Raw genomic sequence first — 23,127 nt, forward strand, 5'->3', positions numbered from 1 at the left:
ATTAATTGAGAACATTCTAATGTGTGTGACCTGTGTGAATTTGCTGGATTTGAATTGTACTGAAGTATCATGTGACGTCTAAATATGGCCCTGTTTATTTTTATTCAGTTTCCAGTATATTGAACAATTAAAAGTGGGTGAATCCGAATCAGTTGTAGCTTTTTATAAAAAAGGACATGCGTGTCCCATAATAAAAGAAATTATTGGACAGGAATTTGAGAATTTTCTTCAGGGGGTATCGCTTCTTGGACCGGTGTATGATGTGCACACATCTACTGAGGGAGCAGAGATGCTCTTGTACTTTCCGAGCGATGCATCTGCTGGTAAGTGTTTAAATAGATGAATTTTGTAAAAACTGTGACAGTCAAGTATTCAGAATGATCCTATTTGCACCTGCTGTTTGTTCCATGGCCCATCAATCCTGTCCTGAGTTAGAAGATTTGACCATAATTTTGATTTCCAAGGTGGCATTTAAACATTTAGCACCTTGGTATTCTTATGACCTGTATGTGATTTGGTAAATATTGTGATACTTCAGTTTTCTGCAAATGACTCCAGTTTGCTGGGATGATGACACTGTTGCGTCTGTCTTTAGAAAAGATGGGATCGATGCAGGCATTGTGGTTAAGGAGCATGAGTGTGAACTATTGAATATGATAAAGAAAGAAAGTATTGTGGGGATTGTCATTCTTGAAAGTGGAAATCTTGGGGGTCAGATGAAATGTTCCCTGGATTTTTAAAGGAAGCCAGAGTAGAAATAACGGATGTTCTGACCATGATTCTTCACCCTCACTGTATGCAGGTGTAGTGCTGGAAGATTGGCGGATTGCTAACATTACCTTTATTTAAAAATTAAGCAAGAGATGGACCAAATATTTTCCGGCCTTGGTCGAGGGCAAATTATAAGAATCAATGCAAATAGACAGGATAAACTGTCACTTAGGAAGGTAGGGAGTAATCAAGGACAGTCACCATGCATTTGTTAAGGAACGATTATGTCTGACCAACGTGATTGAAGTTTTTGAGGAGATGATGACGAGGATTGATGACGGCAGTTCAGTTGATGGGGCGTTGATAGATCTTAGCAAGACTACTGACAAGGTCCCACCAGGCAGTCTGGTTAGAAAATAAAAACCGGACTTCCGGGTGCGGCGATGACCAGCTAAGTCGCACGTTTCGGCAGCTCCCGGTGGAACGGACTTTTGGGCTCTTAATAGGAGCCCCAACGGCAATTTAAATGGCCAAAAACACTGTGCGGTAAACCAGAAGGGAATCCCCTGTGGACACGCATGGATAAGGGAGAGGATAGCGGCCGGATTGCGGAGGATCCTCTGGAGCAGCGGCAAGGAAGGGAAGCTCAAAGCAAGATGACGTCGGAAGGTGGCCGCTTGTTATGGGGCCCGGACCAACAAGAGTTCATGCGGCGCTGTGTGGAAGAGCTGAAGAAGGAGTTGAAGAAGGAGCTGTGGGCCCCGATATTACAGGCGATTGAAGGGCTAAAGGAGGAGCAGAGGACACAAGAGCTGGAGCTTCGGGTCGTGAAGGCAAAGGCTGCTGAAAATGAAGACGAAATACAGGGCCTGGTGATGAAGACAGAGACGCACGAGGCACAGCACAAAAGGTGTGTGGAAAGGTTGGAAGTACTGGAGAATAACTCGAGGAGGAAGAATCTAAGAGTTCTGGGTCTTCCCGAAGGCGCAGAAGGGGCGGACGTCGGGACATATGTGAGCACGATGCTTCACTCGCTAATGGGATCGGAGGCCCCGACGGGCCCCTTGGAGGTGGAGGGAGCTTATCGAGTTCTGGCGTGAAGACTGAAGGCTGGAGAAATACCCCGAGCTATAGTGGTGAGGTTTCTCCGCTATAATGACAGAGAGACGGTCCTCAGCTGGGCGAAGAAAACTCAGAGCTGGAGGTGGGAGAACGCGGTGATCCGCGTATACCAGGACTGGAGTGCGGAGGTGGCGAGAAGGAGGGCAAGTTTTAATCGGGCTAAGGCGGTGCTTCACAAAAAGAAGATCCAGTTTAGAATGTTGCAACCGGCGAGATTGTGGGTCGTACACCAAGGGAAGCACCACTACTTTGTGACGGCAGAAGGGGCGTGGACATTCATTGTGGACGAGAAGCTGGAATAGTCGGGCAAGAGAAAGAACCTTTGGGACAAAGTGGTGGGGTGATTATGTGGGGCGAGGAAAAAAGGGCAGAGGACACAAGAGCTGGAGCTTCGGGTCGTGAAGGCAAAGGCTGCTGAAAATGAAGACGAAATACAGGGCCTGGTGGTGAAGACAGAGACGCACGAGGCACAGCACAAAAGGTGTGTGGAAAGGTTGGAAGTACTGGAGAATAACTCGAGGAGGAAGAATCTAAGAGTTCTGGGTCTTCCCGAAGGCGCAGAAGGGGCGGACGTCGGGACATATGTGAGCACGATGCTTCACTCGCTAATGGGATCGGAGGCCCCGACGGGCCCCTTGGAGGTGGAGGGAGCTTATCGAGTTCTGGCGTGAAGACCGAAGGCTGGAGAAATACCCCGAGCTATAGTGGTGAGGTTTCTCCGCTATATTGACAGAGAGACGGTCCTCAGATGGGCGAAGAAAACTCAGAGCTGTAGGTGGGAGAACGCGGTGATCCGCGTATACCAGGACTGGAGTGCGGAGGTGGCGAGAAGGAGGGCAAGTTTTAATCGGGCTAAGGCGGTGCTTCACAAAAAGAAGATCCAGTTTAGAATGTTGCAACCGGCGAGATTGTGGGTCGCACACCAAGGGAAGCACCACTACTTTGTGACGACAGAAGAGGCGTGGACATTCATTGTGGACGAGAAGCTGGAATAGTCGGGCAAGAGAAAGAACTTTTGGGACAAAGTGGTGGGGTGATTATGTGGGGCGAGGAAAAAAGGGGGGGGGGGGGGGTTTTTTTTTCAATTTGTCAATTTTGCGATCCTGGAACTTTTCTCTCTTCCCCATGTTTGGTGGGGGGGGGGGAGTATGAGGAACTGTGGGCGCCGGCCATTAGGGGCGGGGCCGAGTGGGAAACGCGGGCTTTGTTCCCGCGCTATGGTAATTATGGCGGGAACAGGGACGCAGGAAGGAGGGGGCCTCGCACAGTGGGGGCCGAGGACAAGGGGGGAAGCCGAGGTCAGCCAGAGTTCGCTGACTTCTGGGAGCAACATGGGGGGTGCAACTACGCTAGAGGGGGATCTAGCGGAGGGGGGGGGAGGGGGGGTTAACTGGGTTGCTGCTGCTAAGGAGAAGGGGGAGCTGTTATGGGATGGGGTGGTCAAGGCGGGAGGGTGCCGTCGGGGGGATATACGGGTACGTGGGAACCGGGTGAGGAGCTGGGTTAAAAAAGGGGATGGCTAGTCGACAAGGGGGGGGTAAAGAGCCCCCCAACCCGGCTGATCACGTGGAACGTGAGAGGGCTGAAGGGCCGATTAAAAGGGCACGGGTACTCGCACACCTAAAGAAATTAAAGGCAGATGTGGTTATGTTGCAGGAGACGCATCTGAAACTGATAGACCAGGTCAGACTACGTAAAGGATGGGTGGGGCAGGTGTTTCATTCGGGTTTAGATGCGAAGAACAGGGGGGTGGCTATTTTAGTGGGGAAACGGGTACTGTTTGAGGCAAAGACCATAGTGGCGGATAGTGGGGGTAGATATGTGATGGTGAGTGGCAGATTGCAAGGGGAGGCGGTGGTTCTGGTGAATGTATATGCCCCGAACTGGGATGATGCAAATTTTATGAGGCCTATGTTGGGACGTATCCTGGACCTGGAGGCGGGAAAGTTGGTAGTGGAGGGAGACTTCAATACGGTGCTTGATCCAGGGCTGGACCGGTCGAGGTCCAGGACCGTGAGGAGGCCGGCAGCGGCCAGGGTACTCAAGGACTTCATGGAACAGATGGGAGGGGTAGACCCCTGGAGATTTAGTTGGCCTAGGAGTAAGGAGTTCTCATATTTCTCTCATGTTCATAGAGTATACTCACGGATAGACTTTTTTGTCTTGGGAAGGGCACTGATTCCGAAGGTGACAGGGACGGAATATACGGCCATAGCCATTTCGGACCACGCTCCACATTGGGTAGACCTGGAGGTAGGAGAGGAAAAAGAACAGCACCCACTCTGGAGAATGGATATGGGCTTATTGGCGGATGAGGGGGTGCATCGAAAGGTACTTGGAGCTTAATGACAATGGAGAGGTTCAGGTGGGAGTGGTCTGGGAGGCGTTGAAGGCAGTGGTTAGAGGGGAACTGATATCCATAAGGGCACATAAAGGGAAGCAAGAGGGTAAAGAAAGGGAGCGATTGCTGAAAGAACTTCTGAGGGTGGACAGGCAATATGTGGAGGCACCGGAGGAGGGACTGTACAGGGAAAGACAAAGGCTACATGTGGAATTTGACCTGCTGACCACGGGTAAGGCAGAGGCACAGTGGAGGAGGGCACAGGGTGTACAGTATGAGTATGGAGAGAAGGTGAGTCGGCTACTGGCCCTCCAATTGAGGAAGAGGGGAGCAGCGAGGGAGATAGGTGGGGTGAGAGATGAGGAGGGAGAGATGGAACGGGGAGCGGAGAGAGTGAACGGGGTGTTCAAGGCATTTTATGAGATGTTATATAAGGCTCAGCCCCCGGAAGGGAAGGATGGAATGATGCATTTCCTGGATCAGCTGGAATTCCCTAAGGTGGAGGAGCAGGAGAGGGCGGGACTGGGAGCACAGATTGAGATGGAGGAGGTGGTAAAAGGGATTGGGAGCATGCAGGCGGGGAAGGCCCCGGGACCGGACGGATTCCCGGTGGAATTTTATAGGAAGTATATGGACCTACTGGCCCCGCTTTTGACGAGAACCTTTAATGAGGCCAGGGAAAGGGGGCAGCTGCCCCCGACTATGTCGGAGGCAACGATATCGCTCCTTTTGAAGAAGGAAAAAGACCCGCTGCAGTGTGGGTCCTACAGGCCCATTTCCCTTTTAAATGTAGATGCTAAGCTCCTGGCTAAGGTGATGGCGACGAGGGTAGAGGACTGTGTCCCGGGGGTGGTCCAAGAGGATCAAACTGGGTTCGTTAAGGGGAGACAGCTGAACACAAACATACGGAGGTTGCTAGGGGTAATGATGATGCCCCCACCAGAGGGGGAGGCGGAGATAGTGGTGGCGATGGACGCCGAGAAAGCATTCGACAGAGTGGAGTGGGATTATCTGTGGGAGGTGCTGAGGAGATTTGGTTTTGGAGAAGGGTATATCGGATGGGTACAGCTGCTGTATTGGGCCCCGGTGGCGAGCGTGGTCACGAACAGACAGAGGTCTGACTACTTCCGTCTTCATAGAGGGACGAGGCAGGGGTGTCCCCTGTCTCCGTTACTGTTTGCATTGGCGATTGAGCCCGTGGCCATAGCACTGAGGGGCTCCAGGAAGTAGAGGGGAGTACTCAGGGGAGGAGAAGAACACCGGGTATCTTTGTATGCAGATGATTTATTTCTGTATGTTGCGGACCCAGTGGAGGGGATGCCTGAGATAATGCAGACACTTAGGGAGTTTGGGGAATTTTCAAGGTACAAATTGAATATGGGGAAGAGTGAGTTGTTTGTGGTGCATCCGGGGGAGTAGAGCAAGGGAATAGATGACTTACCGCTGAGGAAGGTGACAAGAGATTTCCGGTACTTAGGGATTCAGATAGCCAGGTGTTGGGGAACCTTACATAGGCTTAATTTAACAAGATTGGTGGAACAGATGGAGGAGGATTTTAAGAGATGGGACATGGTGCCCCTGTCACTGATGGGTAGGGTGCAGCCGGTCAAAATGGTAGTCCTCCCGAGATTCCTCTTTGTGTTTCAGTGCCTTCCGGTGATGGTCACGAAGGCTTTTTTCAAGAGAATTGAGAAAAGTGTCATGAGTTTTGTGTGGGCCGGGAAGACCCCGAGAGTGAGGAGGGGGTTCTTGCAGCGTAGCAGGGATAGGGGGGGTGGCTGGCACTACCGAGCCTAAGTGAATACTACTGGGCCGCCAATATCTCAATGGTGTGTAAGTGGATGGGAGAAGGGGAGAGAGCGGCGTGGAAGAGATTGGAGATGGCGTCCTGCAAGGGAACCAGCCTACAAGCAATGGTGACGGCGCCGTTGCCGTTCTCCCTGAAGAAATACACCACAAGTCCAGTGGTGGTGGCAACACTAAAAATTTTGGGGCAGTGGAGACGACATAGGGGAAGGACGGGAGCCTCGGTGCGGTCCCCGATAAGAAATAACCATAGGTTTGTCCTGGGGAGAATGGATGGGGGATTTGGAGCATGGCAGAGAGCTGGTGTTGTGCAACTGAGAGATCTGTTCGTAGACGGGACGTTTGCGAGTCTGAGAGCGCTGACGGAAAAATATGGGTTGCCCCAAGGGAATGAATTTCGATGCATGCAACTGAGGGCTTTTGCGAGGCAGCAGGTGAGGGAATTCCCGCAGCTCCCGATGCAGGAGATTCAAGATAGAGTGATCTCAGGGACATGGGTGGGGGACGGTAGGGTGTCGGATATATACAGGGAAATGAGGGACGAGGGGGAGATCATGGTGGATGAGCTGAAGGGCAAATGGGAAGAAGAGCTGGGGGAAGAGATTGAGGAGGGGCTGTGGGCTGATGCCCTACGTAGGGTAAACACGTCGTCCTCGTGCGCCAGGCTAAGCCTGATACAATTCAAGGTTTTACACAGGGCGCATATGACCGGAGCAAGGCTCAGTAAATTTTTTGGGGTAGAGGATAGGTGTGGGAGATGCTCGAGAAGCCCAGCAAACCACACCCACATGTTTTGGTCATGTCCGGCACTGCAGGGGTTCTGGGTGGGGGTGGCAAAGGTGCTTTCAAAGGTGGTGGGGGTCCGGGTCGAGCCAGGCTGGGGGTTGGCTATATTCTGGGTTGCAGAAGAGCCGGGAGTGCAGGAGGCGAAAGAGGCTGATGTCTTGGCCTTTGCATCCCTAGTAGCCTGGCAAAGGATATTGCTTATGTGGAAAGAAGCCAAACCCCCGGGCGTGGAGACCTGGATAAATGACATGGCAGGGTTTATAAAACTAGAAAGGATAAAGTTCGCACTAAGGGGTTCGGCTCAAGGGTTCACCTGGCGGTGGCAACCGTTCATTGACTACCTCGCAGAACGATAAAGGAAATGGGAAGGTAACAGCAGCAACCCAGGGGGGAGGGGGGGGGGGGGGGGTTGGGGGGGAGCCCCGGGCGGGTCCTCAGGGGTGTTTTTGTATAGATATTTGTATTAGGCTATGTATATTGGATTGTTTGATTTTATTTTTGGAGAGTTATTATTTTTGATATGGCAGTTGCCATTTAGTTTATATATATATTATTTATTAAAAACGGCCACTGTTATTTATACTATTTTATTGTTGTAAAAAGGAAAACCTTTGTATTGTTTTGTTTGGCGAAAAAAATTTGAATAAAATATATTTTTAAAAAATAAAATAAGAACCATGAGATCCTGGGAAATGTAGCAAGTTGGATGCAAAATTGGCTCAGTGGCAGGAAACAAAGGGTATGGTTGCTGGGTGTTTTTGTGACTGGAAGGCTGTTTCCAGTGAGATTCTACAAGGCTGGGTCCAGGAACATACTGAAAGGGTAGATGAAGTGAGGACTACCAGAGGATACAACAGGATATAGATCGGTTGGAGATTTGGGCAGAGAGATGGCAGATGGAGCTTAATCCGGACAAATGTGATGTAATGCAATTTGGAAAGTCTAAAGCAGGTAGGACATATACAGTAAATGGCAGAACCCTTAAGAGTACTGATACGCAGAGGAATCTGGGTGTACAGGTCCATAGGACACTGAAAGTAGCAACGCAGGTGGAGAAGGTAGTCAAGAAGGCATATGGCATGCTTGCCTTCATCGGCTGGGGCATTGAGTACAAAAACCACATAACCCTCACGAGGTCCACGGGATACCCTAATTGACATTGTGGAATACGAGCTTCCCCACTGGTTGGGGAGGCCTGCCCAACTGGAGTTTCCTTACTGTGCGATGTAAAAACTGGCCTGGACAGAGACTGGCATCCTGGTATTTCCGCTTGGGATCTGTTTTGTTGCCACCATAGTGGCTGTTTCTTTGACTAAAATCAGTTACTCACCAGTGTATAAACATAATGACTATGCCATTCTCCTCTAAGGAGGACTGCAAACACATGGTTCCAACATCTCCAGAGCAATTTAGTATTCAACCTTGACTGCCACCTCTTCCTCATCTACATGCTAAACATTGCAAAGCAGAACCATTGTCATCAAGTACATTCTGCTCCCTGACTACTTGTTCCACCATCCTGACTGCAGTTAAATAAGCAGAGTTTGTATTACTCATTTCCTGATTTGTGCACATAACGATACTCGGGATCTGAACTTGACAACATGTATGAGTTGGAAGGGCCCTTATTTGACTCCATGCTAAAGACAGGTGAAAATACCGTGAGATGTAGATAATTTGATGAATCTACAGTCCAGGTTTTGCATAATGAATATAGACTTTCTGTTCCTCCCATTCAGCCATTCCTGTGTCTTGTCAGTAATGGATGGTGAGTGTAGTCAATATGACCTCATATTGTCAAGGACGTTTTGCCTTTTCTTTCTGCTGAGCTATCCCCTGAAGAATTTCCTCAGTGAAGCAGGTTTCTCTACACTTTGCTACTTCTATTAGCACTCCATTTTAAAGACTTCTTATCTGGGCAGTTGGATTATAGGTCAATAATGTTTTTTTAATTCATATTATAATGGTTGATTTGTCTGCTCAGTATGTTCTAACACCATAGTCCCTGGGTTAATTTGGTCTTTGTGAGGTGTGAACAGGAAATGTTTTTAAAAATGCTTAATTCCACCAAGTGTTTCAAAAGAAACGGCTCCATAAACATTTTTGTTATGAAGTTTGTGTTGATTGGAATTGATGTGGATGACATTTTACTCTACAGATGAATCTGTAAGTGCATCATTCCTGGAGGAAAGTCTTCGTGTTCTCTCTGCAGTGATGTCCCCGGACGTCTTTGCCACACAACTGTGTAACTTTCTTTCAGAACCAAAACAAAAGGTAGTTTGTTAATTTTACTTTATTAATGTATTGTAATATGTTTATTTTGTGTTGGCGTATGTTCTTTTTTTAAAGGTATTTTTATTCAACAAATTTTCAACAGTTTCAAAATACAACACCCAAACAACTCCAAGTAACCCCCCAAAAAACAAACAAACAAGACACCCCCCCTCCACCAACAGTCAACGGTTACCAACTCCCGAAAATGCATGATAAACAAACCCCAACAATTATAGAACCCCTCCTTTGTCCCCTTCAACTCGAACTTTACCTCTCTAGGGTCAAACTTTCCAGTAAGTCCCCCCCGCCACGCCTAGGTGCAGGGTGGAGAGGCTGATCTCCACTCCAATAAGACCCGCCTTTGAGCGATCAACAAGGCTAAGGCTAAGACATCTGCCCCCTCGTCCACCTGTAGCTCGAGCTGGTCCGACACCCCGAATGTGACTTCTGGGGCTGGGCTTCACAGCGAAATGCAAGACCACCAAAATTGTCCTGAATACCAACCCTCCAAAATTTTCTCGTTTCGGACAGGACCAAAACATGTGAGCATGGCCCCCTCCACCTTGTTCATAGGCATCCTCCACCCTCTTGAACAGCCAGCACAGCCTTGATTTAGTGAGGTGTGCCCTATACACTACCGTCAGCTGTATCAGCCCCAACCTTGCACAAGAAGTCGAGGCATTTGCCCTCCGCAGCACCTCACACCACAGTCCCTCTTCGTGTGCCATCCCCAGCTCCTCTTCCCATTTCGCCTTAATCCCCTCCATGGATACCTCGTCCTCCTCCAGAATCCTCCCGTAAATTGCCGAGATGATTCGCTTCTCCAATCCCCTCGCTGACAACACCTCCTCCAACAGCGAGGAGGCTGGCGCTACTGGGAAGGTCGGGCATATCTTCCTTGTGAAATCCCGCATCTGAATGTACCTAAACCCCTCCCTCTGTGTCAACCCATATTTCTCTCCCAACTCTTCTAGACTCACGAATCGTTTCCTAAGGAACAAATCCATCATTTCACTGATACCCTTTTCCTCCCAAACCCCTAAACCTTGCATTCATCCTTCCTGGCTTGAAACCATGATTCCCCCTAATCGGCATCTCCCCTGACCCAGCCCTCAATTTAAAGTGTAGCCTAAACTGCCTCTAAATCATCACTGTGCCCACCACCACCTAACTCCCCGAATACTTTCCTGGGGCAATCGGGAGCAGTGCCGTTGCCAACGCCCGCAACCCCGACCCCCTACAAGAGCCCGCCTCCGACCTTACCCACAGAGCCCTCCCCTCCTTACACCATCCTCTCACCTTCTCAGCATTTGCCGCTCAATAGTAATAAAGCCTAGTCCCCCCCCTTCCTTCCACTTTTCCCTCCTGCCCAGTCTCGTGCCACCTGCACCCCAAGATACTTAAAGTGAGACGCCGCCAAGCGGAATGGCAACTCTTCCACCCTCGATCCCACTCCCAGTGGGGAGACCATTAAAACCTCACTTTTCCCAAGGTTTAACCTATACCTGGAGAACTTCCCAAGCCTCTGAAGCATTGTACCCCCCATCGATACCTTTGGCTCCAAAATGTACAGGGGCAGGTCATCTGCATTTAAGGACACCCTATGTTCTACCCCGCCCCTCGCTATCCCCTTCCTGGGTTCTTTAGAGCAATGACCAAGGACTCTATAGCTAGTGCAACAGAGGGGGTGACATAGGGCACTCCTGCCTTGTGCCCCGATGTATTGCAAAATACCCCGAGTTCAAATTGTTCGTGCGCACACTTGCCCTTGGTTCCTTATATAGCAGCTGCACCCATGCCCCAAACTTCGGCCCAATGACAAACCTCTCCAGTACGCCATCAGATCATAGAATTTACAATGCAGAAGGAGGCCATTCGGCCCATCGAGTCTGCACCGGCTCTTTGAAAGAGCACCCTACCCAATCCCACACCTCCACCCTATCCCCATAACCCAGTAACCCGACCCAACACTAAGGGCAATTTTGGACACTAAGGGCAATTTTAGCATGACCAATCCACGTAACCTGCACATCTTTGGACTGTGGGAGGAATCCGGAGCACCCGGAGGAAACCCACGGACACATGGGGAGAACGTGCAGACTCCGCACAGACAGTGACCCAAGCCGGGAATCGAACCTGGGACTCTGGAGCTGTGAAGCAATTGTGCTAACCACCATGCTACCGTGCTGCCCTATAACCCCATTCCACCCGATCAAACACCTTCTCTGTGTCCAGAGCCGCCACCACTTCCATCTCCCTTCTCTCTGCTGGAGAGAGGACCACATTTAGCAACTTCCTCGTGTTCGAGAACAACCACCTTCACTTCACGAACCCCGTCTAATCTTCCCCAATCACCTTCGGGAGACACCCCTCAACCTTTGCCAATATTTTAAAAAAAATTTAGAGTACCCAATTCATTTTTTCCAATTAAGGGGCAATTTAGCGTGGCCAATCCACCTAACCTGCACATCTTTGGGTTGTGGGGACGAAACCCACGCAGAGATGGGGAGAATGTGCAAACTCCACACGGACAGTGACCCAGAGCCGGGATCGAACCTGGGACCTCGGCGCCGTGAGGCTGCAGTGCTACCCACTGCTCCCCGTGCTGCCCCAACCTTTGCCAATATTTTGGCATCTACATTTAGCAGAGAAATGGGTCTATACGACCCACACACCAGTGGGTCCTTATCTTTCTTTAGCTGTGTAGCAGTAACAAGATGGAAGCCTACCCCATCGTCTGCAAAAAGACACCTCTGTCCATCGCGTCTTCAATCGTGCCCGCCATCAGCGGAGCCAGCTTGTCTTTCAATTCCTTATAAAATTTGGCTGGGAACCCATCGGGCCCTGTCACCTTCCCTGCCTGCATCCTCCCAATTGCCTCCTTTACCTCTTGCATCCTCACCGGCTCCTCCAAGCTCACCCTATCCTCCTCTCCCAATCCATCTAAGAACTCCCTCATCACCCTTTCCTCCTCTGGTGGATCCGACCTACATAGGTCTCTATAAAATTCTTCAAATACTTCATTAATCTGCTTCAGAGCCACCACCAACTTCCCCGTCTTATTCTGTAACCACCTACGTCCTTCTCCGCTGCCTCCCTCCGGAGTTGGCCGGTCAGCATGTGTACTGCCTTCTCCCCATACTCATATACTGCCCACTTCGCCTTTCTCAGCTGACATACTGCTTTCCCCGTGGACAGTTGATCGAACCTTGCTTGTAGCTCCGTCCACTTAACCAGGAGACCCTGGTCCGTACCCTCAGCATACCTCCCAACTACCTCCAAAAGCTCCTCTATCAGTCTTTGGCATTTTTCCCTCTCCACCCTGACTACCTTGGCCTCAAACAAAATCACCTCCCCCCTTACCACTGCCTTCAACGTCTCCCAGACCACCCGTACAATTAAACACCACATACTCCTCGATCATCTTCCCGATCTTCTCACAGAAGCTCCGGTCCACTAATAACCCCACATCCATTCTCCACCCCGGCCTCTGAGCTACCCCCTTTTCCAGTACCAAATCTATCCAGTGTGGGTCATGATCAGAAATCACGATTGCGGAGTACACTAATCTCTGAATCCCAGCCAATAGCGCTTTTCCCACCACAAAGAAGTCAATTCTTGAGTACTGGGGAGAAAAAAGAATACTCCTGTATCTCTGGGTGTAGGAACCTCCATGTATCTACACCTCCTAGTCCCCCGTTAAGCCTCACCTAGTCTTTCACCCTCAGATGTGTCTCTTGTAGCATCACTGCATCAATCTTTAAGTTCTTCAAATGTGTGAAAAACTTTGATCTCATCACTGGTCCCCCTAACCTCCTCACCTTCCATGTTACTATTCTGACTGGGGGTCTCTCACCCCCCTCCCGCACCCTGGCCCTATCTATTTGCCATCATCATAACCCCGGGTCCTGCCTCTCAGGTCTAACATGCCCCATCTTTTTGTTACCGTTGAACCCCCCCCACCCCCCAAAAAACCCCAACTACTTCCCCTTACCAACCCCTCACCCAGCATCATCCCCCCCCTTCACACCTCCCAGGCCCATTGAAACCTGCACGACCAGGCTCCGATGACTGTGGCCCCTCCCCCCACCACACTCCCATTCACCAGTCAAACTCTGCTTGCTAGTGCGGGGGCCTCTGCTCAAACCCTCCTTTTTCCAATCCTCTCTTCCATAGTCCAATCCAAGGAAACCCTCCAACCCACCAATGCCAGTGCACGTATCTCCCAAGGCCAAAGTACTTATAACAAACTCTGAACACAGCTAAACTGTCCTCCCACATACAACCAACCCCAAGACCCCTACATTCCTACCACCAAATATAGAAATGGAAAACACCATAAAAGAAAAACAAAGACAGCCCCCATCCCCTCAGTCCAGATCTCATTTCCAGTCCCATCTCTCATTTCAGTCCCAATCCTTCGGTCTTCACGAACGCCTCCACTGCCTCCACTGTTCCGAAGTAGAGATCCTTCGAGTTGTACCTCACCCTCAAATTCGTGGGATAGGCCACTCCAAACCACAAACCTTTATTGTAGAGAGCTGCCTTCACTCGTCTGAAAGCCGCCCGCCTTCCCGCCAATTCCACCGTCAAATCTTGGTATATTCGTATACCAGCACCCTCCCACTTCACTTCTTGCCTTCACTTCGCCCAATTTAGGACCTTTTCCTTGGTATAATACTTGTGGAGGTGAAGTATGACTGCTCTTGGCGGCTCATTTGCTTTCGGCATCGATCTGAGTGACCGATGTGCCCTGTCCAGCTCGTATTAGGAGGGTTCTTCCCCCTTCCCCATCAACTTCGCCAGCATCTTTGCGAAGTATTCAGTTGACCTCGGGTCCTCCACCCCCTCTGACAGACCCACAATCTGAAGATTTTGCCTCCTTGACCTGTTCTCCAGATCCCCACCTTATCTTGAAGCCCCTTTATTCGCCTCCGCCACCCTCCGCCACTCCTCGCCCATCGAAGTGATCTGGTCGCTGTGCTGTGACATCGCCTCCTCTACCCCTTTCAGCATCTCTCCTGGCTCTCTTATCTCAGCTTATTCTTCGACACAGCTGCCTTTGCCAGGGCAATCGCCTCCACCACCCATGTTTTCATCACAGGCATCATTTCCCTTCGCATCACCTCCATATGTTTGGCGAACAGCCTTTCAAATTCTCCAGACATCACCTCGATCAGAGATTCCACCATGAGGGGAATGGTGCCACATCCTTCTCCCGCTATCTTTTTTCCCACCTGAGACATCGACTCACTTGACAATGTATTTTTGTTCGTCCCTTTCTTTCTGCTCCTCTTCTTCTGGGCCTTTGACATCACGCCCCTATCTAATATCTTCCTATACCGGATTATTACAAAATTTGCCCCAGGATTGGGCATTAAAGTCCAAAAAACCAAAACCTCGAGCAAGAGCTTCCCAATGACTGACCTCCACCTCCATGTCGTCACAGGAAGTCACCGTGTTGGCATATGTTCTGTAAAATTTTACCATGTTATATATGGAGCTGTATTTTATATGTATTTGACAACTTTTTAATACCGTATATTTTATATTCATTCATGGGGTGTGGATATCGCAGGCTAAGCCAGCGGTAATTGCCCATCCCCAATTGCCCTTGAACTTCTGTGGCCCCTCTGTTGCAGCCCTCTTGAACCGCTGCAGTCTAGGTTGTGGGAACACCCACATCACTTTTAAGGAGGAAGTGTCAGGGTTTTGACTGAGCGACAATGAAGGAACAGCAATAGAGTTCCAAGTCAAGATTGTTAGGAAAACAAAGGTATTTTTAAAGGAATTAGATTTGCAATGGCAAACATTAGAAATAAGGTATAGTTTTAAGTGGGTTTAATTTAATGTTCCTGTGCCTGGAAGGGTAAAACCTATATTTAGATTCATGCTTGTCAAAGGTGTTTGTATGTGGGGTACGTGTATAATCACGACCATGAAAGTGAAAAAGATCTATGCCAACCGTCGACCATGGAGTCTTCTCAGGTTTTTCTTTACTCTGCGTCGATTGATTAAGCTGGCAGGTCTCACATTCTAAAATTTGATTTGTTATGTCCTTATTTATTCCTGGCCAATATACTGCCTGTCTCGCTCTGTGTTTGCATTTCTCTATGCCTACATGACCTTCATGTATTTTTTGTAGTATCATGGGTCTTAGTGTCATAGGAATAACAATACGATCGTGACTAAATAGAAAACCATCTACGGCCGGCATTCTGGCCTTTGCGTCCCTAGTAGCCCGGCGAAGGATCTTGCTAATGTGGAAGGAGGTGAAGCCCCCCAGCCTGGAGGCCTGGATAAATGATATGGCTGGGTTCATAAAGTTGGAGAGGATTAAGTTCGCCTTGAGAGGGTGTGTGCAGGGGTTTTACAGGCGGTGGCAACCGTTCCTAGACTATCTCGCGGAGCGTTAGAGGAAGGTCGGTCAGCAGCAGCAGCAACCTTGGGGGGGGGGGGGCGACATCCTGGGAGGGGGGTGGGAGAGGGGGGACTGCCTGGGAGGGTGGATGAGCAAGAGATAACATGAAGGGTTGGGGAAACTGGCACGTACGGGTGAGGGCCAGTGTACAAAGCTGTGTAAATATATCAATTTGCCATGTATATATATCTTGCTCTGCGCAATTTCTCTTTTTTTTTTTGTTACCGGGGTGGGGGTTATTGTTTGTAAGGGAGAAAAATTGTGTTAAAAAACTTTAATAAATATATTTTTTTTTAAAAAGAAAAGAAAACCATCTACAACAGTGAGGTCAGATTGAATGTTTCTGAATTTCGAACAATGTCCTTTCGGCCAACCATTTTTTATATGATTGATGACACGTTGCAACATTTCATCTTTGTTTGTCTCATCTCTGATGAGCTTGAGTTTTTAATCAGAAACTGGAAGAGTTCCAGCTAGAAGCTGCACTTGAGCTTCAATCTGTTGAACGATCTCTGGTTGTTCTTCTGTGTTGGTAGAACGAGATAATGCATCAGCTATTAAAGATCTTTACCTGGAATGTAGACAAGTTGAAAATTGTACCGTCTTAACTTCATGAAGATGCATTGTAGTCTTGGAGTCATGTCATTCAAATCTTTGTGAATGATGTGTACTAATATTCGGGGATCTGTTTCGACCGTGAACATTGGTAGTCCATAGACGTAGTCATGAAATTGTAGAATTCCAGTAAGTAAGTCTAAACACACTTTTTCTATCTGAGCATACCTTTGCTCAGTGGTAGTCATTGATCACGATGCAAATGCGACAGGTGTCCACAAAGAATCATCATCTCTTTGAAGTAGGATTGCCCCAATTCCATTCTGACTTGCACCTGTGGAAATCTTCGTTTCTCGTCCAGGATCAAAGAAGGAAAGGATAGGTGCGATAGTCAATGCTGACTTGAGTGCAGCCATTCTGTGCTGTGCTCTTCAGTCCACGAGAATGATGTGGTTTTCTTGATAAGGTTATGCAAAGCTGGAGTTCTTGAAGCGAGGTTGAGTATGAATTTTCCAAGGAAATTTACCATGCCTAGGAATCTCAACACTGCTTTCTTGTCCTCTGGGACTGTCACCTTCTGAATGGCAGCAATCTCACCGTCGTCTGGTTGCACACCATGTTCCGAAATTTGTTCACCCAGGAATTTTAATGTGGAGATACCAAAGTTGCAGTTAGATCGATTTAGTTTCAACCCAAATTTGTGTATTCTCTGGAAGACTTGCAATAGTCTTGCATTATGCTCTTCACGCGTAGGTGACCATACGATGATGTCATCAACATACACTCGGACTCCATCTATGCCTTCTGTCATGTGTTCCATGGCACGATGAAAGACCTCAGATGCTGAAATTATGCCAAATGGCATTCTGTTAAAACAGTAATGACCAAACTGTGTTGAACGTACACAATTTCTTGCTTGTGTCATCCAACTGCATCCAGTTTAGAGAAACCCTAGCTGGTGCTATGGATTCTTTTCACAACGTGTAAATCCTGACAGGCTTGTGCACCGAAGATCTATCTAGTGAAGATCTATTGGCTTCAACAATCCTGAACCATAAGGATATCACAGTGTCGTGATTTGTGACTAAGAGATAGCATGATCCTAATGAAGTAATCGTGTTACCATTGTATTCACGCAATTGGCGGTCAGTTTTCTGTATCTTAGGATAATGACTAAGTTGCGATAAATCTTGAGTGTTTATCAAATTCACAGAAGCTCCAGTGTCCAACTTGAAGACAATCTCGGAACCATTGACTTGTAACAGTGTGTTCCATTCGGATTTCGTGTTAATAGATTGTACCATTTGTGGATTGGAAGTATCATTAACAGTTGCGTGGAACTTCTCAATAATTCCTACAAAGAAGAAATCTTCTAAGCTAAAAGCATCAAGATCATTATTAGTGTTAAAGGCGGAGAGGAAGGAGACTTCCAGTGGCGGTATGTAGGAAAAGATTGCACACTTGGTAGCTCCCGCCAGGGTACTTGTTTTTTTTTTGGTCCTTTTTGCCCGGATGCCGGGGAATTTTGGTGAACAAACCCGACCCATTTAAAGGTTAGTGAATCCGTCGACGAAATAATGTCGAAAATTTTTTAAAAGCCCGTGGAAAGAAAGGTTTGAATGGAAACCATTTGATGGGTTTGGGGAGTCCATGTGGCCCGCCAGGAAAGAAGATGGCAGTGTCAGCTCCAGCAGGTACAGCCATTCCTATCATGGCAGATATGCTGGCGGGGGTACTGGCCTCAGAGTTTGAGAAGTAGTTTGGGAAACTGCAAGAAACAAGACAAGGGATGATGGAAACCCTCAAAAAACTGATTGAGGAGGTATTTGGTTTGATTCGGGAGAAGGTGGAGAAAATCTCTGAGGCTGTAAAGGAGCAAGGAGAGGTGGAGTATACCTTGTCAAGGCACAGCAATCAAATCACCTCGCTGGAGGCTGAGATCTCGTTGGTGAGGGAAAGAAACAAGATTCTGAAGGCAAAAGTGGATGCACTGGAGAGCAGGTCAAGGAGACAAAACCTCAGAATTATGCCGTTGCTGGAGGGGACAGAGGGTACGAATGAGTGTTTTTCTCAGATGTTTGGGAAGCTGGGGAGGATAGGGTGGGAATGGAGGGGTGGACAGATGTCCCCTCAGAGTTGTATAGGGCCCACCGAACTCTCTAGCAGAAGCCTCAGGTGAATGAGCCACCACAGGCAGTGGTTGTTAGATTCCACAGCTTCCGAGAGGACAGGGTTCTGAAGTGGGCCAAAGAGAACAGAGACTCGAGATGGGAAGGGAGCACCATCCAGGTATACCAAGTTGTCGGAGCAGAGTTGGCGAAAAGGTGGGCGACCTTTAGTAAGGCGAAGGCAGCGCTATACCACAGTGGAGTGAGGTTCAGGGTGGCGCACCCAGCGAGGCTCCGGGTCACATTCGGGCCAAAAGACCACTTTTTCTGGTACGTCGGAGGAGGCGGAGACCTTTGCTAAAGAACACAGACTTGGACTCCGTTAAAATGGTCCTGTGAGAACTGCCATGGTTGTGAATGCGTTTGTTTGGGATTTTTTTTGTATACTGTTTGTATTTGTTGTTATTTGGGTTTTGGGTATGTTGTATGGAGGAGGCTGGGGGACCAATGTGGGTAGGGGGTCATGGCTAAGGTAATAGCAATGGAAATACATGGTCCCTGATGGGAATTTGAACATTGCAGGGGTTTTGATTTTGTTTTTTTAATATATATGTAACAGGGATAGGCTGGGGAACTTCTTTTCTTGTTCCTTAATATTCACCCTGAGTCGGGGCTACCTCGCTCACAGCAAAGTTTTTAGCTAGCGAGCAGAAGTGTGGTGGGGGGAAGACTTCCGGTTGCGGCGATGCGGAGCTAAGCCGCACGTTTCGGCACCTCCCGCGACAACGGACTTTCGGGCTCTCTAGAGGAGCCCCAACGGAACTTTTTTCGATTTAATCCCGTGTGGGAAGGTGCAGTGAGGTCCCTCCTCACAATATATGGCAGAGATCAGCGGTGGAGCGATGAGGAAAGAGGCCCTCGAGCAGAGACGAAAACGAGGGGAAAAAGGCAAGATGGCGGAGGGCGGAGAGCGAGCAGCGTGGGGGCCAGACCAGCAGGAGTTCCTCATGAGATGTGTGGAGGTGCTGAAAAAGGAGGTGCTGGCGCCGATGCTGTTGGCGATCGAGGGGCTGAAGGAGACCCAGAAGACCCAGGCGGTGGAGGTTCGTGAGGGGAATGATAAAGTGAATACCAACGAGGACGAGATCCTGGGCCTGACGGTAAAAATGGAGGCACACGAGGCGGTGCACAGGAGGTGGGCCGAGAGAATTGAGGTCCTGGAGAACAGGTCGAGGAGGAATAACCTCCGGATTCTGGGTCTTCCCGAAGGAGTGGAGGGAACTGATGCCGGGGCGTACGTGAGTACGATGCTCCATTCGCTGATGGGTGCGGAGGCCTCTCCGACCCCCCTGGAGCTGGAAGGGGCTCACCGGGTCCTGGTGCTGCATAAAAAGAGTCAGGTTCGGCATGCTGCAGCCTGCGCGACTGTGGGTCACTTATCAGGACCGACACAGGCTTTTAAGGTATTTTACGAGGAACTGTATAGGTCCCAGCCCCCAGGGGGAAAAGAGGGGATGCGGCGATTCTTGGATCAGTTGTGGTTCCCAAGGGTGGAGGTGCAGGAGGTGGCTGGTTTGGGGGCGCCAATTGGGGTGGAGGAGCTGGTTAAAGGACTGGGGAGCATGCAGGCAGGGAAGGCCCCGGGGCCGGATGGGTTCCCGGTGGAGTTCTACAGGAAGTATGTAGACCTGTTAGCCCCGTTGCTGGTAAGGACCTTCAATTAATCAAGGGAGGGGGGGGACCCTGCCCCCGACAATTTCGGAGGCTACGATCTCTTTGATCTTGAAGCGGGATAAGGACCCACTGCAATGTGGGTCGTATAGACCGATCTCGCTCCTTAATGTAGACGCTAAGTTGCTGGCAAAAATGTTGGCCATGAGGATTGAGGACTGTGTCCCGGGGGTGATTCACGAGCACCAGACGGGATTCGTAAAGGGTAGGCAGTTAAATACTAATGTGCGAAGGCTCCTAAATGTGATAATGATGCCATCGGTGGAGGGAGAAGCGGAGATAGTGACAGCCATGGACGCGGATAAGGCCTTCGATCGGGTAGTGTGGGAGTATCTCTGGGAAGTGTTGAGGAGGTTTGGGTTCGGGAGAGGGTTTATCAGTTGGGTTAAGCTCCTGTATAAAGCCCCGGTGGCGAGTGTGGTCACGAACCGGCGGAGGTCAGAGTATTTCCGGCTGTATCGAGGGACGAGGCAGGGGTGCCCCCTGTCCCCTCTGCTGTTCGCATTAGTAATTGAACCTTTGGCCATGGCGTTGGGGAGTCGGGGAAATGGAAGGGGGTGGTTCGAGGGGGAGAGGAACATCGAGTGTCGCTGTACGCAGACGACCTATTGCTGTATGTGACGGATCCAGTGGAGGGGATGGTTGAGGTAATGCAGATCCTACGGGAGTTTGGAGACTTTTCGGGCTATAAGCTCAATGTGGAAAGAGTGAGCTCTTTGTGATCCATCCGGGGGACCAGGGAAGAGGGATGGACGACCTACCGTTGAGGAGGGCGGAAAGGAGCTTTCGATACTTGGGGATTCAGGTAGCTAGGAGCTGGAGGGCACTGCACAAACTTAATTTGTCGCGGTTGGTGGAACAGATGGAGGAGGATTTTAAAAGGTGGGACATGTTGCCACTCTCGCTGGCGGGTAGGGTACAGTCAGTTAAAATGGTGGTCCTCCCGAGATTTCTTTTTGTATTCCAATGCCTCCCAATCGTGATTACTAAGGCCTTCTTTTTAAGAGGGTAAGCAGGAGCATTATGGGATTTGTGTGGGCGAGCAAGACCCCGCGGGTAAGGAGGGGGTTCCTGGAGCGTAGCAGAGATAGAGGAGGGTTGGCGCTGCCGAATTTGGCTGGTTACTATTGGGCAGCCAACGTGGCAATGATCTGTAAGTGGGTGATGGAGGGAGAGGGAGGGCGGCGTGGAAGAGGTTGGAGATGGCGTCCTGCAAGGGAACGAGCCTGGGGGTGCTGGTGACGGCACCGCTGCCGCTCTCGCCGACAAGGTACACCACGAGCCCGGTGGTGGTGGCAACGCTAAAGATCTGGGGGCAGTGGAGATGGCACAGGGGTGCGACAGGAGCCTCGGTGTGGTCCCCGATTAGAGACAGCCATCGGTTTGTCCCAGGAAGGATGGACGGGGGGTTTCAGAGCTGGCATCGGGCAGGGATCAGAAGAATGGGGGACCTGTTCATTGACGGGACGTTTGCGAGCTTAGGGGCGCTGGAGGAGAAGTTTGGGCTACCCCCGGGAAACGCTTTCAGGTACATGCAAGTGAGGGCGTTCGTGAGGCGGCAGGTGAGGGAATTTCCGCTACTCCCGGCACAGGGGATTCAAGATTGGGTGATTTCGGATGTATGGGTCGGAGAGGGCACGGTGTCGGCGATATACCAGAAGATGAAAGAAGAGGGGGAGGCTTTGGTAGAGGAGCTGAAGGGTAAATGGGAAAAGGAGTTGGGGGAGGAGATTGAGGAGGGGCTATGGGCTGATGCCCTAAGTAGGGTTAATTCCTCTTCCTCGTGTGCCAGGCATAGCCTGATACAATTTAAGGTGGTTCATAGAGCGCATATGACAGGGGCGAGGCTGAGTAGGTTCTTTGGGGTGGAGGACAGATGCAGGAGGTGCTCAGGAAGTCCGGCGAACCATGTCCATATGTTTTGGTCATGCCCGGCACTGGAGGGGTTCTGGAGGGGAGTTGGCCTCTATTTGTACCAGCCACCTGTTTGAGCTGGCAAGGCTAGACGCCAGGTTTGTGGAATTTGCCAGGAATTGACGGTGAAATACCGGCTTTTGGTGTCGAATGCGTTTCAATATCTCCAGCTTCGGAATTTTGTACGGAAAGCCTTCCTGACATTCCCGGAGGTGTCGCTTGCGGGATCGGAGGAGGGTAGCACATCTGGCATCTATGGGTGGATGTTCTTGCCTTCATCTCGTTGATTGCTTGGAGGTGAGTTCTGCTGTGATGGAGGTCACCAAACCCACCCAGTGGCATTGTCAGGGGATCAGTCGAGGGATTCTGCCGGAAATGGTGGCCTTTTCTTGAATAGTTCAAGGAACTAATTAACGTCAGTTGCTAGGGGGGAGTGGAGGTTGAGAAGTGGGGGCGGCGGGCATGAGCTGTGTGGGATTATATTTTATTCAGTATTTTTTTCTTCTATGTTGTATCTGTGGAATTGTAAAAATTAAATTTTTTTCTGCTATTTGGTAAAATTGAAAAACTTTTAAGAATTTTTTTATAAACGGAGAGGAAGGTTTGTTTAAAAGTGTCATTTGAAAAACATGGGGCGAGATTCTCCACTCCCGCGCCGGTTGGGAGAATCGCCTGGGCCGCCAAAATTTCCCGGGACGCCGGTCCGACGCCCTCCCACGATTCTCCCAAGCAACGGGAACGGTCCGGTCGAGTTCCGCAGGCCGGAGAATCGCCGGAGACACCGAAAATGGCGATTCTGCGGCACCCCCGCTATTCTCAGGCCCGGATGGGCCAAGCGGCCAGGCCAAAACGGCGGGTTCCCCCCGGCGCCGTCCACACCTGGCCGCTGCCGTCGGGAACAGCGCGTGAACGCTGGGGGGGTGGCCTGCGGGGGGGCGAGGGGGGGATCCTGCACCGGGGGGTACCTCAAATGTGGGGTGGCCCGCGATCAGTGCCCACCGATCGTCAGGCCGTCCTCTCTGAAGGAGGACCTCCTTCCTTCTGCGGCCCCGCAAAATCCGTCCGCCATCTTCTTGCGGGGCGGACTTAGAGAGGACGGCAACCACGCATGCGCGGGTGACGCCAGTTATGCGGCGCCGGCCGCGTCATCTATGCGGCGCCGCCTTTACGCGGCGACAAGGCCTGGCGCGTGTAGATGACGCGGCCCCGATCCTAGCCCATTGTCGGGGCCTGAATCGTTCGGGACCGGGGCTGTTTCACGCCACCGTGAACCTCGACGCCGTTCACGACGGCGTGGGCATTTCGCCGCGGGAGTGGAGAATCCCGCCCCTGGTCTATTTCAAAAGTGCAAACCGCTA

General features: G+C 50.2%; 1 protein-coding gene across 4 annotated transcripts in view; it reads left to right on the plus strand.

Moving 5' to 3' along the window:
• The window catches only part of LOC140414727 (uncharacterized), a 147,110-nt gene that overhangs the window by 72,391 nt on the left and 51,592 nt on the right, over positions 1-23,127 (plus strand). For 3 of the 4 annotated variants that reach the window (XM_072501001.1, XM_072501003.1, XM_072501002.1), the window contains exons 8-9: positions 109-323; positions 8,925-9,040. In XM_072501001.1, coding sequence (XP_072357102.1) covers positions 109-323; positions 8,925-9,040 — 331 coding nt within the window. The remainder of the gene's footprint in view (positions 1-108; positions 324-8,924; positions 9,041-23,127) is intronic. The other variant, XM_072501004.1, reaches the window with a different exon arrangement.

The sequence above is a fragment of the Scyliorhinus torazame genome, chromosome 1 (genome assembly GCF_047496885.1).
Source record: "Scyliorhinus torazame isolate Kashiwa2021f chromosome 1, sScyTor2.1, whole genome shotgun sequence".
In the NCBI taxonomy this organism is placed as follows: Eukaryota; Metazoa; Chordata; class Chondrichthyes; order Carcharhiniformes; family Scyliorhinidae; genus Scyliorhinus; species Scyliorhinus torazame.